The sequence below is a fragment of the Ascaphus truei genome, chromosome 3 (genome assembly GCF_040206685.1).
Source record: "Ascaphus truei isolate aAscTru1 chromosome 3, aAscTru1.hap1, whole genome shotgun sequence".
Classification (NCBI taxonomy): domain Eukaryota; kingdom Metazoa; phylum Chordata; class Amphibia; order Anura; family Ascaphidae; genus Ascaphus; species Ascaphus truei.
This window is the reverse complement of record NC_134485.1, coordinates 207,012,739-207,029,081: the sequence shown is the minus strand read 5'-3', so window position 1 is coordinate 207,029,081 and position 16,343 is coordinate 207,012,739. Positions and strand designations below refer to the sequence as shown.

General features: G+C 46.8%; 1 protein-coding gene across 2 annotated transcripts in view; it reads left to right on the top strand.

The window, feature by feature from the left end:
• NCF1 (neutrophil cytosolic factor 1) overlaps positions 1-4,901 on the top strand; it is a 29,766-nt gene extending 24,865 nt beyond the window's left edge. For both annotated transcript variants that reach the window (XM_075589968.1, XM_075589969.1), the window contains 4 exons: positions 580-697; positions 1,368-1,475; positions 2,831-2,964; positions 4,495-4,901. In XM_075589968.1, the coding sequence (XP_075446083.1) occupies positions 580-697; positions 1,368-1,475; positions 2,831-2,964; positions 4,495-4,619 (485 nt within the window). In that variant the 3' untranslated portion in view covers positions 4,620-4,901. The remainder of the gene's footprint in view (positions 1-579; positions 698-1,367; positions 1,476-2,830; positions 2,965-4,494) is intronic.
• The last annotated feature ends 11,442 nt before the right edge of the window (positions 4,902-16,343 follow it).

The window sequence follows — 16,343 nt, the reverse complement described above, 5'->3', positions numbered from 1 at the left end:
AATACATTGCAGGTCTCTTATTCCTGAACTGTATATAAAGTGCATTGATGTTGTGAGTACTTTTTCTGCTTAAAGGATCAATCCCACCTTGACACCCCCAACCCCTTTTTAATATGTAGGTGGGAAGCAGGGGGACGTGAACCATGTTTAATTCAACTCCGAGGACCCCCTGTTTTATGAGATACATAACTCTGAGGTGCCATCGGTACATCATGGAGGCTTAAAATCCACTTGTCACGCTGGCCAATAGGAATCCACAACGGATGATGTCGCGGCTTCCTATTGGTCCGTGTGACAGGGAAGATTTAAACCTCCATTTTGTTTCCCGTGGAGGGACTTTACCAGCGGCACCTTCCCCCGTAAGTATCTCAGGTATCAGGGGGCTGATGTTAATGTGGTTCAACTGCAGATCCCCTGCTGACAAGACTAGACGGAACTGCTCCTTTTAAGGCCCAAAATTGGCCAGCAAATCTCTGTAATTTGGTATTCATAGAAACGTTCAATAATTACTCTAATGTTTTGTTTGTGGTCCAGCTGCAGTGACTGTTTGTTCTTAGTCGTCTCTTTATGCCTACGCAGGTGAGTTGTATATCACCACAAAAGATTATTCAGCAGATCTGGATGACGAGATGACCCTAAAAGAAGGCGAGACTATAGAAGTCATCCACAAACTACTCGACGGATGGTGGGTCGTCAGGTACGAAAAAGCCAAGTGCAACACGAAGGGTAGATTTCAAGAGGCAGGGAGGGGATACAGCTCTTCTGTAAAAACATTTATTAGTTAAAGTTTAAATGGTGCTTGAACAACAGGCAAACAGCATGACTTTATAGCAATCAATTATCCCGTTCTAAACAAAGAAATGTGGCAAATAAACTAAAAACTCTGACTTTCTTCCAGTGACCAGAACTGAGAGATCAATCAGAAACTCCATATGCGGATGAAATTATTAGGGATACATATAGTGCCTGTCAAGACTTAGTTTAAAGGGGCCAGTCAAGCAAGTACTGTGAGCATCAAAAATATTGGAGATTTCAAATCAATGATATCCTTTCAATACACACAGAAGTGCTGGATCAGCAAGGTATTAGTGAGCAACGTGCTTCTCAAACGAGGGAACGGTGGTAATCAGAGCAGTTCAGTTTACTTGGTCTGGAAATGTTGTGTACAAATCGGCTTATGGTTGCCCTGAAAATGACTTTCTAGTCTTTACATCTGCATCTATCCTGCACCTGAGTAACAATTGGAGAGCTTTAAAAAAAAAAACTAAAAGAAAAACTTGTATAGTAATAATTGCTAGTAGTACTGGGTGGTAGTTTAGAAGGAGTACTCCTTTGATTTGTCTAACTTTGTTCTGTCTCTGACACAGGAAGGACGGCGTCACCGGCTATTTCCCTTCAATGTATCTGCAGAAATCTGGAGAAATGGCCAGGGCAGAGGGGAGCCAGGTCAAGAACAAAGGCATCCCCCCTCGGAGGTGAGAGCACGTGCAAAATAATGACATTGCAAATAGAATAGGACAGTATTAAGGTTTGAGCTTACTGAGTGGCCTAGTGGTAACGTACTCTCTTCTGAACGTTGTTCCAATTGCTTAAGTACTACAGTAGGTCAGTGCAATGCCTCTGGGCATAAATGACGTGCACATGAAGAAGGGACCTGTGCACTTTCAAAAGCTCTGTGCAGTCCATCACCTCTATGAAGAACTTCCTCCTTGTTGATCTATTAAAGAATGTCACAAGACCACGTTGAATGCACTCCCTCTACCCTTTGTTACATTTATCGGGGAAGAAGAGCTAAGAGTCAAGGACCTGCCCTAGAGAAGTCTGTGTGTGGACCTGTTCAAATTGCATACAGTATGCAAGAAAAGCATGGGCTGTTAAATGACTAAGGCGATGTCCATGGTGTGGGCGTCCGCGCGGGACGCAATCAGATTGCCTTAAAGCATTGATTGCGCCCATAGCCTGGACGGGCGGAGGCAGGAGGGGGCACACGTTGCGCAAGAAATCAGTTAAAACTGATTTCTTGGTGCGACACGCAGGTCATGTGAGCGGTTCGCCCAAGGAGGGCGAACCAGCTCCGTGACGCCCCTAGGAACGCCTTCCACGGCCCGTCCATGGGCAGGAAAAGCACCCGTTTCATGCAGGTGACTTCACAGCCTCCGCCTGGGTGAAGGCACCATGGCCCGAGCCTAAGGCGACGTCCATGGTGTGGGAGACTGAGACGTGATCAGATTGCCTTAAGGCATCGATTGCGCCATAGGCCACACGGGGGCAGAGGGGGGCGCAAGAAATCAGTTGAAACTGATTTATTGGCGCGACACGCAGATCACGTGAGCGGTTTGCCCAATGAGGGCGACCCAGCTCCATGATGCCCCTAGGAACGCCCCTCACGGCCTGTCCACCATGAACAGGGAAAGTACCCGCTTCACGCGGGTGACTTCACAGCCTCTGCGTGGTTTTGCCCATGTTTTCCATGACTGTAAGTGTGGTGTATTTGTTTAACTTTTCTGTGTGTGCACAGTGTACTGTTTAACATTCTATTAGTATTACCTTGGGGATTTTAGGAAAGTGTTAAAATTAGTCCAATGTTTTAATACCACCCGTCCTAAGTTTTAAGTTTGGTGCGGACAAATATGAGCATTAAAAAAAGACTGTAGTAAGAAGTGCACACAAATCAGGAGTGTTTGCTTTTTCCCTATTAACAGCGGGTGCAAATATTCAGCAATGGAGCAGACCACTACAGCGAATATAATTCTAGGCAATAACTATATGTGTCTTTTTATTTTGACTGTACCCTCTGATTAAATAACATTGTGTTTCTTATCCACTGTAGAGCCACAATTTCCAACGCTCAGAGTATCCACAAACAGGAACGAAAGCAGATTAGCCAGGACACCTACAGGAGGAACAGCAAGAAATACGTAAAGCAGCGCCAGTCCATCATAGAGAATGCACCCGTAACTATAGGTATGCGTTGTCCTGTACAATATACAGGCCCATATTTACTAAGCGGTGCAAAGCCACAAGACAACTTACAACCCATTCACTTGAATGGGTCTTAAAGGGCCTTGTAGCTAAGAACCGCTCAGTAAATAAGGCCTATAGTGTCTCATTCACCCATACAGTACTAAAAATACAAACAGCACTGGAAAAAAAGCAAGAAGAGATCTCTTAATGTGAGTACAAAATTAATCAAATGCAAAAAAATGTCGATCACCGCAGACTGCTTTAATATCATTGCTGTGAGATTAAAAGGTATCGCCCCAGCATAATACACTTTAGACACTAAAGCCACTGAAATATATAGAACAATGGTTTGAGCATTGCAAACAGTGTAATTTGTTGGTAAATTAGAGAAAGATATTTGCTAATGTCTTAATTGCATGTGATTCCCAAGGGCAACGTGGAGGAGAGCAAATGTCCCTTTGTATACTAAAGCTTCCTGTTATTGTATTTCCCATCTATATAGAAGGGGTATGTATATTTTTTAATTTCTTGCAGTTTCAGCTGTTGGTCACAGATGACATTTCCAGGGGATAGTTCCACCTTCTCTCCATAGCTGGGATCACCATTCTTCACCCAGTGGGAGCAAGAGCCAAGAGACACAATTCTGCCCATAATCCTCTCTGACATCAGTCAATCTTCTGAGCAGTAGAATCAGCAGTCACTGAAAGAAATGCAGAAACAAGTGTCCATATAAGAGGCGAACACTTGTAATTCATGCTGACCTGTGCAGGCATCTAAAGTATAAGTCACAATGAACTCAATTCTTCAACCGCGAGGAGCACCTCTTTCTTCTGACACTCTTGTTTTGCTCAACATCATTGTGAAGATAAATAGTATATATCTGATCTGATGACTGCGATCTTATTGATACACACACAGCGTTCCTATGTAAATACTTAGCGATGTGTTCTGTAAAGGCAGGAATACCAAGCCCCTCTACATCCTTTCTGTACCAGCCCTAATACTCCTCAGTCAGTAGGACTTCGAAAGCAGAGCAGGTAACATTCACTGCGGCAGTAATATTAATATTTCCTAGGTTTTCTTTCGCAAGTCCTGAATATACCAGTAGGCAATACTTTAACCCTTTAAGCGCCCGAGGTCCTCCTCTTCCTGTAAGATTGTGATCTCCCCTACAAAAACGAGCAGTAAGATTATGACGTAGCTACTGGAGTGCCTGACCCCATGATGTCAATGTAAAGGGGGGTTAAGGCTGCACACCACAATATATAAACAAAAACATACAGTTTACCGGTGCTGCTGGTTCAAGGAAGTACCTGCCAGGAATTTCCAAAGTACCCTGAGGAAAAAAGAGAGATCCAGCGCTACACGGATTTCAAGATAATGAATTTACATAAATTCATTATCTTGAAATCCGTGTAGCACTGGATCTCTCTTTTTTCCTCATGACCCCATGATGTAGCAGCCACATCTGTAGGGCACCCACAGGGTTAATAGACGTCTGTTTTTATTGTCTTGGTTTTTTCTTTGCAGATGAGAATACACTGATGGAAAGTTCGTCTAAAGCGCAGCCTGCCATCCCGCCAAGGCCAAGCAGAGAGCTCATTCTGGATCGCTGTTCAGAGCGCACAAAGAACATGGTTCAAACCGTGAACTGAAAGAAGCAATAATTATCCCGGGTCATATTTACTAAGCAGTGCTAAGCTGTTAGCCGCATGGCCCATTCCATGTAATGTGCATTGGAGAAGCTAATTAAAGCAGCTATGTTTACACTGTGTTTTACAGCATATGCAGCTCAGAGGCAGCCACATCTAGGACCAAAAGTAAATGAATGCCAGTAGCATTTCAATAGATTCAAATGTCTTCAGCACTCGGGTACAAAAACCCTCAGCACTCAAAGTGTTAATGCATATAATGGACAAATAAAGATTTTTAAAGAAGCCGGTTTTATGATAAGTTGTTTAAATAATTATTCTGGGCATGCTAAATGGGACAGACCTTTTTAAGAGTGAGCCTTTGCCTCTAATTAAATAGTGCTCCTTGCAAAATGTTTTCTTCTTTCAATCAGCTTAAATTTGACTCCCCATAAAAGGCGAGAGTTTGTCACTCCGTATGGGCTGACGTACCTTTTTCAGAGAGCAAGTTTTTGAAACTTAGAGTGCCCTTGATCAAATATTGCAGTTTTCTGTAAAAAGATTAAGCATTTATGTTACTTGACCTACTATTTCTTACATAAATAAAAATATGAATATTGAAGGAGCAATCCAAGCAATATCCTACATGTGTGTTTTTTTTAAAATAAATCAGTTCTGTAGTATTTGATAATACTTACTGCCTTTTTTATTTTAAAATTCAACTCCATGCCCTTGTTAATGAGTTTTAATATACTGCGCATCCTTTGATTTCTATAGCAGGCTTCAGCCCACCTCCCCAGCAGTGCGAGATCTGTGTAACACTTTCCTGTTTGTGATCATTTGTTGCCAATATTCCAAGTAATCATTCAAATGTCATCCAAGTCTCGCCATTCTCTATCAGGTTAGTTGCAGCAACTGAAGAGACTCAGTGAGAAATAAGTGTATTTCTGTTTGTAGATATATGTCATTGCTTTGCAATGGTCCTTCTATGGGAGAAAAGATACCACAGAAGAAGATCCCACTGCTACAGCCCAAGCTCTGTTGTGGGAAATTATCAGTAATGAATGTTCAAGTGTTTTAACTTAAAGAAAGGTACTTCATAAGAATGGGTGTGAGGTCGACTTTCTTGATGCAGACTATATGATAAATTAAATGTCCAAACCTCGGAGATAAAATGTAAGTATTTATCCTGTAGCTTCTTTGAGGCTCTTGCAAAGACGTGATTGCAAAGAGAAACATTTTTCCTCACGCTCCCGTGTCATTCTAATGTTGTATCTTGGAGATAAATATTCTGAAATAATACTTTGTGGCCCACTGGAGAAGCCAACATATAAAACATTTTCTTTAGGAAGAGTTGGTAGGAACATGTCGTTGATTTCTTGATTTTGTCCGACACCTCTTTACCACCACCTGGACCGTCGCTCTTCGTGACATCACACTTTTGCCATTCCCACTTTCGGCCGTCATCTACATGTGTTATTCAACAGCCATAAATCTGCAATACAACAAAAGTGAGTGCACAGCACCTCTTAGAAATATTTGTAGGAGCTCATTACTTTTCATTTATAAATTTTAAAAGGTTCACAAACAGTGAATCCTAAATGATCTTCCTGATATATCGAATCAAGGCACTGCGGATATGCTTGAATAGCATACATTTATTGAGCCATTAAATACGACGTTTCGACCGCTACAATGGCGTTTCTCTTGCTACAATGGCGTTTCTCTTGCTACAATGGCGAGAGGCTGTTGTAGCGGTCGAAACTTCGTATTTAATAACTCCATAAATGTATGCTTTTGAAGCAAATCCGCAGCGCCTTGATTCACTTTTCATTGTATCAGAATTTGGATCACTGACAGGTTTTCCCTGGGATTAGGAGCACAGGTAACTGTATCTTTTTTCTATTTTCTATTGGTGTGCAGCATATATCTCCATTTTGATTCCTGATATATTAATATACCACGGGTGAGACTAGCCCTCACGCATTTCAAATAGACTTCATCAGTGGGAGATTTCTGCATCTTCCATTGATTTGCATTGGGTGTAGGGAATCTTTTTCAAGGAAAAGGTTGAAAGATTATAAAATTTTCAGTGAATTACAAGGGCAATATCCCTCATACAAAGGGAGAGTTGTCCAGTATGACCCTAGCACATATGTTAATGCTAGTTGATAACTCTATCCTCATCTCTACATCCTTATTACCACTGTTATCTTCTTTCCTGTGTTTGAGAACGGCTTCTTCCAGCAAAAGCACATTTTGTTTTTAGGAATGTTCCATGTAAAAGTTCTGAATCAGAATGCAGCTTTCAAGCTAAGATATTACTGTAAGTGCATGTTCAATTATTAACTAAATGTTAGGAAGAAGAGAAAAGGGCCCACAACAGAGTTGGTAAGACTTAGGGCATGTTCTGGCACATTTATTTGAACAGGCCAATGGGTGTCTTAATGCTTAACACCATTTAGTAGATCTGGGTCTAATTGGCTCTGGTTTAATTATCCACAAAAAAGAAAAAGGGGTATCCAGAGTTAAACAGTTTGAGGACTGTTGTATGCAATCATTTGATTTCAGTTTGGTACATTAATTTCTAGAAGTACTGTATGTGGAACTTCCTCCTTGGTACAGTTGCTTGCAAACTGTATTAGCCAAGATCACTTGCAAAACTTTCCAAGAGCTTGAGGAACAGGAAGCCTCAGGTTTTGTAAGGGTCCAAAGGTTACCTCACTGAGTAATGTAGACATAACCAACATGGGCCAATACTGGACAGCTTAATCAAGAGATGGGGGGAATGTTCCTTTATAAAAGGAGTTAAGACAAATGCTGGAATCTTTTTGGCGCCCACCTCTGCTTACACTATAAGGAAACAAGTAGTTTGAATGTAATTATTACAAAAGCAGTTGCTCCCTAACAGCTTTTCAGGCACCGTTCTTAGTCCCACATTTATTTTTGCATTTTCTATATAAAACATTCTAACCTTTTAATTATGAAAGCAGCAAAAATGATGTATGCTATATGAGAAATTACAGATTAAGCCTTTAAGATGTGCTCACCCTCACAATGAGATTCTAAAAACACTGTAAAATGGAATCTGCTAACGGCTTATGATTTTTAAGGGACATTGAAACATTGCCCTATAGTTGTAGTGCTAAGCAAACAAATAGAGAAGCTACTGCAAAATCTATCACGTCATTTCAAGTACTCCACAGAAAGCCCATAAACATATAATTTCTTTATAATTCAATAAACAGTATATTTCATCATATGGCATAGCCATGGTGGGAGGGTAAGTCCACAAGCATCGCACCTGACGCAGTTCGCTATGTAATGGCGCTTCATCACAGGAACAATATATCGATACATTTTATATAAGAACTTACATGAAATCACATTTGTTTTGTACACTGGTTTTCCACATGGGGGTTGTACTGTACATGTGAGTGCAAGGTAAAAAAGCAGTGTGTTAATTACCTTGTCTGTATTCTCTCTCTGTCCCGATGGATCCCTTTGCAGTGCATTGTCAGCCCTCTATCAGCAAAAAAGGTATACTGGCTAATTATATTCATTGATTAAAGTATCTGAAATAATGTTTGCAAACTAGAATGTCAGACATCAATTATATGTTATGGTGTACACTCATTTAAGGAAAAACAGTTATGGATTTGTCAACCAAGCTCCCAAACAGTGTTTTAGGGTTAAATGCAGAGAATACTGTGTGTATTTAGGAGAGAATGCACCCGTTAGTATTGTTTTCAATGGTCTTAAAGAGAAACAAAAAAATACAGATTATTTTACTCAATCTTCATAGTAAATATAAAAAAATCCAGCAAAATAGCATTATAAACACAAAGGGGGCATCCTGGGGGCGACGTTTCTGGCAGAAGTCCTTTCTCAAGACTTTAAGGGGAGGTTATATATGAGTGCGGGACATATATTAACCGTGTGAGGGTTGTATTCAAGGAGTGTGAGGTATATATAAGGGATGTGCGTGAGAGTGTTTTATATTAGTGGTGGGCTGGGCTGGTACAAGGGTATTCGGCACCCGAGGTGACCATTCAGCTCTGCGACCCCCTCCCCCCTGAGCTTTCAGATATTTAAAAACTAGCTGATCTACCCGGCGTTGCCCGGCATTGAATTTTCCCGCTCCCCCTCTGTCTCCGCTCCCCCCTCTCTCTCTCCCCCCATTGCCATCTCTCTCTCTCCATTGCCATCTCTCTCCATTGCCCTCTGTCTCTCTCCATTGCCCTCTCTCCTCCCCCTTCCCCTTTCTCCCCCATTAACAGCAATCATGGCCCCCTTGCACATGAATGTGGCCCCCGTGTTAACAGCTGGGTCCCCCCCCCATTCACAGCTCCGGCCCCACCCTCACCCCCACTCACATGTTCAATTCCCCCCCCTTCAGAGGGCAGTGGGTGGATGAGTGACTGGGTGGGTGGGTGAGTGATTGGGTGGGTGAGTGAGTACTGGGTAGGTGAGTGACTGGGTGGGTGGGTGAGTGACTGGGTGGGTGAGTGACTGGGTGGGTGGGTGAGTGACTGAGTGGGTGGGTGAGTGACTGGGTGGGTGAGTGGGTGGGTGAGTGGATGTGTTATCTCTCCCCCCCTGCATCTCTTCTTCCCTCCCCCCTGCTGTCCCCATACCTGAAGCAGCGGTGGAGGCTGCAGGTAGGAGCCGGGGAAGGGAAAGGGTGGTGAGGCGCGGGTGCTGTGAGGCGGCCGCGACAGCCACAGCTGAAGGGAGGAGGACGTCGGCACGGGGGCTTTGAGACGGGCTCCCCGTCCGGCCGTTTCCCCGCTGTTTTGGCCGGTCGTTCGTTCACCCCCCCCCGGAACCTTCCGTCTGCTGTTCATGAGATGGAGGCGCGTGCACGCGGCGTGCGCTCCCCCACGGATCTGAGGTGGGAGGTAGGAAGCTGACGGGCACGAACGGGGTGGGGAGGCTGGAGAGCCGAGTCTTGACGCTTCCCCCCTTACTCCACTGTGTGTAGGGGGCTTCTCCCTCCCCCCTCCCTCCCACGAAGGCGACCAACAGCCGCAGGAAGTCTTCACGGGGGCCTGATAGGTGCTTCAATCCGGGGTGGAGGTAAAGAGGTGTCGGTCAAAATCAAGAAATCAACGACATGTTCCTACCAACTCTTCCTAAAGAAAATGTTTTATATGTTGGCTTCTGTGCCCCTACACAAGTGGTATGGTCAAGGGAGTGTCAGAGAGCCTTTGAGGACATAAAAAGGTTTCTATCAGAGGGTCCCGTCCTTAGAAGCCCGGACTTTAACAGGCCTTTTGTAGTGCAAACCGATGCATCAGAGATAGGGCTAGGGGCAGTGTTGTCACAACAGTTTGAGGGAGTTGAACACCCTATCATTTTCCTGAGTAGGAAATTGTTCCCGAGGGAAAAAAACTACTCAGTGATTGAGAAGGAGTGCCTCGCAGTAAAGTGTGCAATTGAGGCATTACCTGGCAGGAGTCCATTTTACTTTGGTGACGGACCATGCTCCACTGAAGTGGTTAAATAGTATGAAAGATTCCAATGCTAGGTTAACTAGGTGGTATATGGCCCTCCAACCCTTCTCATTTGAGATTCAGCACAGGCCGGGAAAAGAGAACGAAAATGCTGATTTCTTTTCTAGAGAAGGGGTGGATGGTTGGGCTTCAGCCGTGCGTAGCCCTGGCCACACACTAACATGGGAGGAATGTGACAGGGTGAATAAAAGCCACCAGCTATATGCCTGGCAGACATATGTTTAGTCTGCAGTGCAGCAGTGATGAGGTTAACTTCAGCAGGGAAGCTCATGGCAATTAGTTGAATCCCAGCTGCCTAATCAAGGTGTGTTAAAAACCCCAGGATGTGAAAAAGACTTCCGGTGACGTCACAGAGCATGGTCGGGTTGTAGAGGAGCTCCTGAACACCCTCGCTGATAACTCGCCAAATATAGCACCCACCGCCACCAAAATTCTCTCAAACATACCCCCAAATCACTCAAGAACAGGGGACGATGCCATCCAAAGGCAAGGCAACGCAGAACCAAGCGGTTACCAAATATTTCACCCCCCGCAGCGCGCCTGCGGAGCCGAACTGCGACTCCCAAGATGGCGCCGAGGAGGCCATGCAAGCCTCAAGCGCGGAGCAGGAGACAGACACAGCAATTCGCGAACCGCCAGAATTCGGCCTCAATAAGCAATACTTTGATGCACTATTTCTACAGATGAGGAGAGGAGTCCAAGAAGATGTGAATGCTGCCCTAGAAAACCTGAGATCTGATATCAACGGCCTCACAAAACGCACAGACAAGATAGAGCACAAAATAAGAGATATAATAGGGTCCCAAAACAGCACAGAGGAAGAGGTGATAAGATTGGGGCGTGTTATAGAAGAACTAAAAGACACCCTCGAGGACCAAGAGAACAGGGATAGAAGACAAAACCTATGATTAAGAAATATCCCTGAGGAAATCACCCCTGAGATCCTCCAGCCCTACCTCTACAAGCTGTTGGTGCCTGATCTTTCGGAGCACGACATACAAATGGACAGGGCCCACCGGGCGCTTGGTCCCAAATCCCCCGATCCAAACCGTTGCAGGGATGTAATCATCAAATTCCACATGTACTCTGCTAAAGAACGCATAATGTCTGCGAGCAGAAAAGCAGGAGATCTCCACATAGATAACAATAAAATTCAGATCTTCAGCGACCTCTCAAGGGTCACTGTGGCTAGACGGAAGGAGATGAAGCCCCTCATAAACATTCTGAAAGAACGCAGCATTACTTACCGATGGGGCTTCCCTTCAAATTGATCGTCTTAAGAAATGGCCGCCATCACACCATCTCCAGACTAGAGGACTCCCCCTCCTTCCTCAAAGCGCTTGGGTTAACCCCACCGTGTATAGCGAACCAAAAGGCTCCCAGCGCCCCAGACCAGGATCAGAGCCTCCAGAGGTACCCCGAGCCTCCGAGTGTATAGCGAACCAAAAGGCTCCCAGCGCCCCAGACCAGGATCAGAGCCTCCAGAGGTACCCCGAGCCTCCGAGTGTATAGCGAACCAAAAGGTTCCCAGCGCCCCAGACCAGGATCAGAGCCTCCCGACGAGGATTCTACCCGCCCATCTGGCCCTCACCCGTGGACCACGAGGAAGAGCCGCAACCGATACCACTGAGCATCTCCCCATGACGGTGACAGACACCCAGCCGCCTTCTCTCAACCTAAGACGGAAGACGACTGTGCCTACGACGTAGCGTCTGATTGCCCCCATTCTTGCTGCAGAAACCAACGCCGAATAGATGACTTCACGACCAGCAGAGAACATCAGTTCTCACCTTCCCCCCCCCCTCTCCGATGCTCTCCCCCCCCTCCCCGGTGCTCTCCCCCCCTCTCCCCATCCCCTCCTGACCCTCCCCCCTTCCCCCTCCTGACCCCCTCCCCCCTCCTCTCCCCTAAAGCACATGCCCACCACACCACCCTCCCTCCCATCCATCCCTCTGGCACCCCGATACCTATCTCACACCCCCCCCCCCGGCCTTCTCTGAGCTATGGAAGCTCCATCCCCAGAGACCTACCTGGTTCCTGGTCGAGGACGTCTCCCGCTCGCCGTCCTCCCAGGGCCCGGATCCGCTCTCACAGCTGCCCCCGACGGCTTTGGAGGGCCACCCGGTGATACGTGGCAATGGGCGGAATATATCTGCCTCACCCCTCCCTCAGCGATGGTCCCTCGCAGAGCTGCCGCTGATCGAGCAAGTACAGCGACAGAAAGGACGGACATCGACGGACGGCCCCCACGGCAGTTGTTGGAGGGGGCCCACACTACATCATCCGGGACCCACCGAGAAACCCCCCTGGACTGCTTCCCAGAAGACCGGGAGAGTAAGGTCGTATGTACCCCCCCCCGTGCGCACCCACAAGTCGTTCCCCCCCTCGCACTAGGGTTCACTTTGTGCCCCCCCCAAGAACCCCCACTTGGCACACACCTGCAGAGCTACTGAGAACGAGTACCCCCGTCCCAGATCCCCCCTTGCCCTAGCTATCCCCCCCGATCTACCCCTCGATCACACTCTCATAGCCTCCCCCAGGACAGCAGTGTCCAAAAGGGACAAATTCATTGCTTAACGGAACAGCAAGGGCCTCAGATTGGAACAAGGCCACGCTCAGGCCTGCCCGTTACACCACGTCCCACCTCCCCACTAGATTTCTATCCCTACCCCCCCCCCCCCCCCACATATCCTCACTCAGAGGTCTAGAATAAGCAAGCACTGATCAGGACTTGAAGTCAAAGAAATGTTTGGACAAATACCATAATGCAACGACAAGTAATAATAAGGGTGCACAAACCACTCTGTGACAACAACTATTTCTTGAACATAAATGTATGTAAACTGCCTTGTTATACTTGTATGCCTCAAAATCCTACCTCACCTCCCCCCCCTCCCCTCCCCCCTTCCTCCCCCCCTCCCCCATACCCCCTTTCCCCCCTCTCCTCCCCCCCTTTCCCCCCCTCTCCTCCCCCCCTTTCCCCCCCTCTCCTCCCCCCCATTTTCCCCCCCTCTCCTCCCCCCCATTTCCCCCCCCTTTCCTCCCCCCATCCCCTCTCTCCACCCTATGACCTAAGACTCAAGGGCAGTGCGTAAGTCTCTAATTAAAAGAATGGAATAGACAGCCCTGTAAGGCACAGGATTGCAGGGATAATGAGTGCAAACAACACCCCAGCAGCAAATGTCATTACTGTATAAACGCCTGTATAATGCTTTGAAATATCCACGCACCCTACTCCACTTCCCCCCCCTCCCTCCTTCCCCTCTCCCCCTCTCCCCCCTCCCTCCTCCCCCTCTCCCGCTCCATCCCACCCCCCTTTTCATTAAAGACACAGGGGCAACGCGAAGCCCTCCGGGGGAAAAAAAGACAGACACAAATAGCCAGACAACACAAAGGAACGTAGTGAGACGGAGTGCAAACCACACTCCAGCAACAACTGTCACTACGGTATAAATCTCCCTGTATTGCTATAATACACCTACACACCCTAAACCACCTCATCCCACCCCTCCCTCCCCCCCTTCCTTCCCCACCCCCTCCCTCCCCCCCCTCACCCGCACCGGGATCAAGTCCGTGAGCCTAACCCAACACCCAGCACCACAAAAGTCTCCCCAAGAATGCCTTTCCGAGTTCTGCTCACATGTAAGCGGTGCTCAGATCACATACCAGTGAGGGTGTTCGATCCTCTGACCGTGCCCAATCCATGTTTTGTGCCCCGGAAGCCTCCCCAGGGGTGGTTATCCCCTTTACCTTTCTCGATTCAACGAGAGAGGTTCTCATTTTAGGACCTGTTGAAGGCCCGCTCCCCCCATTCTTCCCTCATGTGTCACCCCCCCCCCCACTCCTCCTCCACTTCTTGAGGGATTGGTTCGCCACTGTACCCACAGCTCATTTCAACTCCCTAAGCCCCTAACACCCAGGGACCAGACTCCCACACACTATGCCACCCCTCTCGGCCCCCCTCGGGAGTCCCAGGTCCCCCGGCTCTTGTCATGGGAAATCCAAGAGCCTCGGAGCTGCTAGCTCCGGAAAAATTGTTAGAGCACAAATGGCTACTATAAAATTAGTCTCGCTCAACGTAAAGGGCCTCAACTCAACTAGGAAAAGAAAACTAGCACTCCTAGAGTTTAAAAAAATCAAAAGGAGATATCATCTTCCTTCAAGAAACACACCTCAACTCCCCTACACCACCAAATACATTTAAAAGTATATTCCCCCAGGCATATTTTGCGTCCTCCCCAAGCAAAAAAAGAGGGGTCGCTGTCTTGATAAGGAACAACGTACCCTTTATCTTAACTAAAGCCCAAGCGGACCCAGAGGGGCGTTACCTGCTCATTCAAGGCTCACTAGCGGGCTCCCCCATTTCACTGCTCAACATATAAGCACCAAATGACAACCAAACCACGTTCCTACAGAACATACTTGACTCCCTGGAGCAATAAGCCCTCTCCTCGCAAATCATAGGAGGGGACTTCAATATGGTAGCCTCCCACACACAGGATAAATCAGCAACTCCGGGAGTCCCACCCCTAGCACGTCTTCCCACTAGCTACCATATCCAAGGCCAAAAGAAGGCCAAAAAATTCAGGGACATAATGGCAGCATTTTCCCTCATAGACATTTGGAGGGCTCAGCACCAGGGTCAGAGGGATTATACCTTCTTCTCCACCCCTCATCAGTCCTACTCGAGGATCGACTATTTTCTAGGCACCAACAACATCGCCCAGGCCTCCTCCCACTCAAACATAGGTCCAATTACCTGTCCGACCACGCCCCCATCGAACTTACTCTCACCCTTCCCTTTGTAAAAAATAACTCATATAGATGGAAGTTAAATGACTCTCTACTCCATTGCCCAGAAACAGAGCTAGCAATTAAAGAAAAACTGTCTACCTTTTTCCAAATTAATAAGGGGTGTGTCAGCCCCGTCAATGCTCTGGGAGGCACACAAAGCCTCTATCAGGGGAGACCTAATCTCAGTTGCGGCTTACAAAACAAAACAGAAACTTAAACTCCAGAAAGAACTAACAGATAAAATTGTGCAACTTGAGCAACAGCATAAATTCACAGCCTCCAAAAAAGTATTTAAACAATTAAACCTAGCCAGGGCAGCCCTCAAACATACACAACTAGAAGAGGTGGAGCGTGCTCTGAGATGGACTAGACAGAAGTTTTTCGACAAGGGAAACAAGGCGGATAAGCTCTTAGCCACGAAAGTTAGAGGAGCCCGAGTTAAATCCCAAATCTCAAAAATCCACACCAAAAATGGACAAATCTCCTACTTGGAGAAAGAGATAGCGCAGGAATTCGCGGAGTTCTACTCCAACCTCTACAATTTACACCCCCCGGGCCATGACCCAGTATCCCTAGAAACAATCTCGAACTACTTAGAGCAGTGTAACCTACCGTCCCTTATGAAACAAAGAGATCTCCCAAGAGGAACTGTCAGGAGCAATAGGGTCCTTAAAATTAGCTAAAACCCCCAGCCCGGACAGCTTTACCAACGCCTACTATAAAACATTCTTGCCGACTCTGTCCCCCTACCTCATAGAAATGTTCAACTCCTTTCTGCAGGGAGAGCCGATCCCCGCCACAATCACAGCGGCAAACCTTGCGATCATCCATAAAGAAGGCAGGGACCCCCTCCTCTGCGGCAACTACAGACCAATATCCCTATTAAACACCGACCTTAAACTCTACAGCAAAATCCTAGCAAATAGGCTCAATCCAATTCTCCCGAGACTCATTCATATAGGTCAAGTAGGTTTTGTGTCAGGCATACAGGCATCTGACAACACCCGCAAAATTGTGGATATAATAGACCATGTGCACCTCACGGGAACTAAGGCGATGATTCTTAGCCTCGACGCAGAGAAAGCGTTCGACAGAATCAAATGGTCCTTCTTAAACCAAACAATGCTGAAATTTGGATTCAGCGGTCCCTTCCTGCAGGGGGTCAGAGCCCTATATCAAAACCCGACAGCACTTGTCAAAATCTCGGGCGGATATTCCGACCCAATCAAGATAAAAAACGGGACCAGACAGGGTTGCCCCCTCTCTCCTCTGTTATTCGCCCTCACAATTGAACCACTGGCGGCTACAATAAGAGAGGATAAGAGCATTAAGGGCATTCAAATTGGCAAAATGGAATACAAAATATCTTTATTCGCGGATGACGTGATACTGACCCTCGCGGACCCCCACACCTCCCTCCCCAATCTCCAAATGTCAC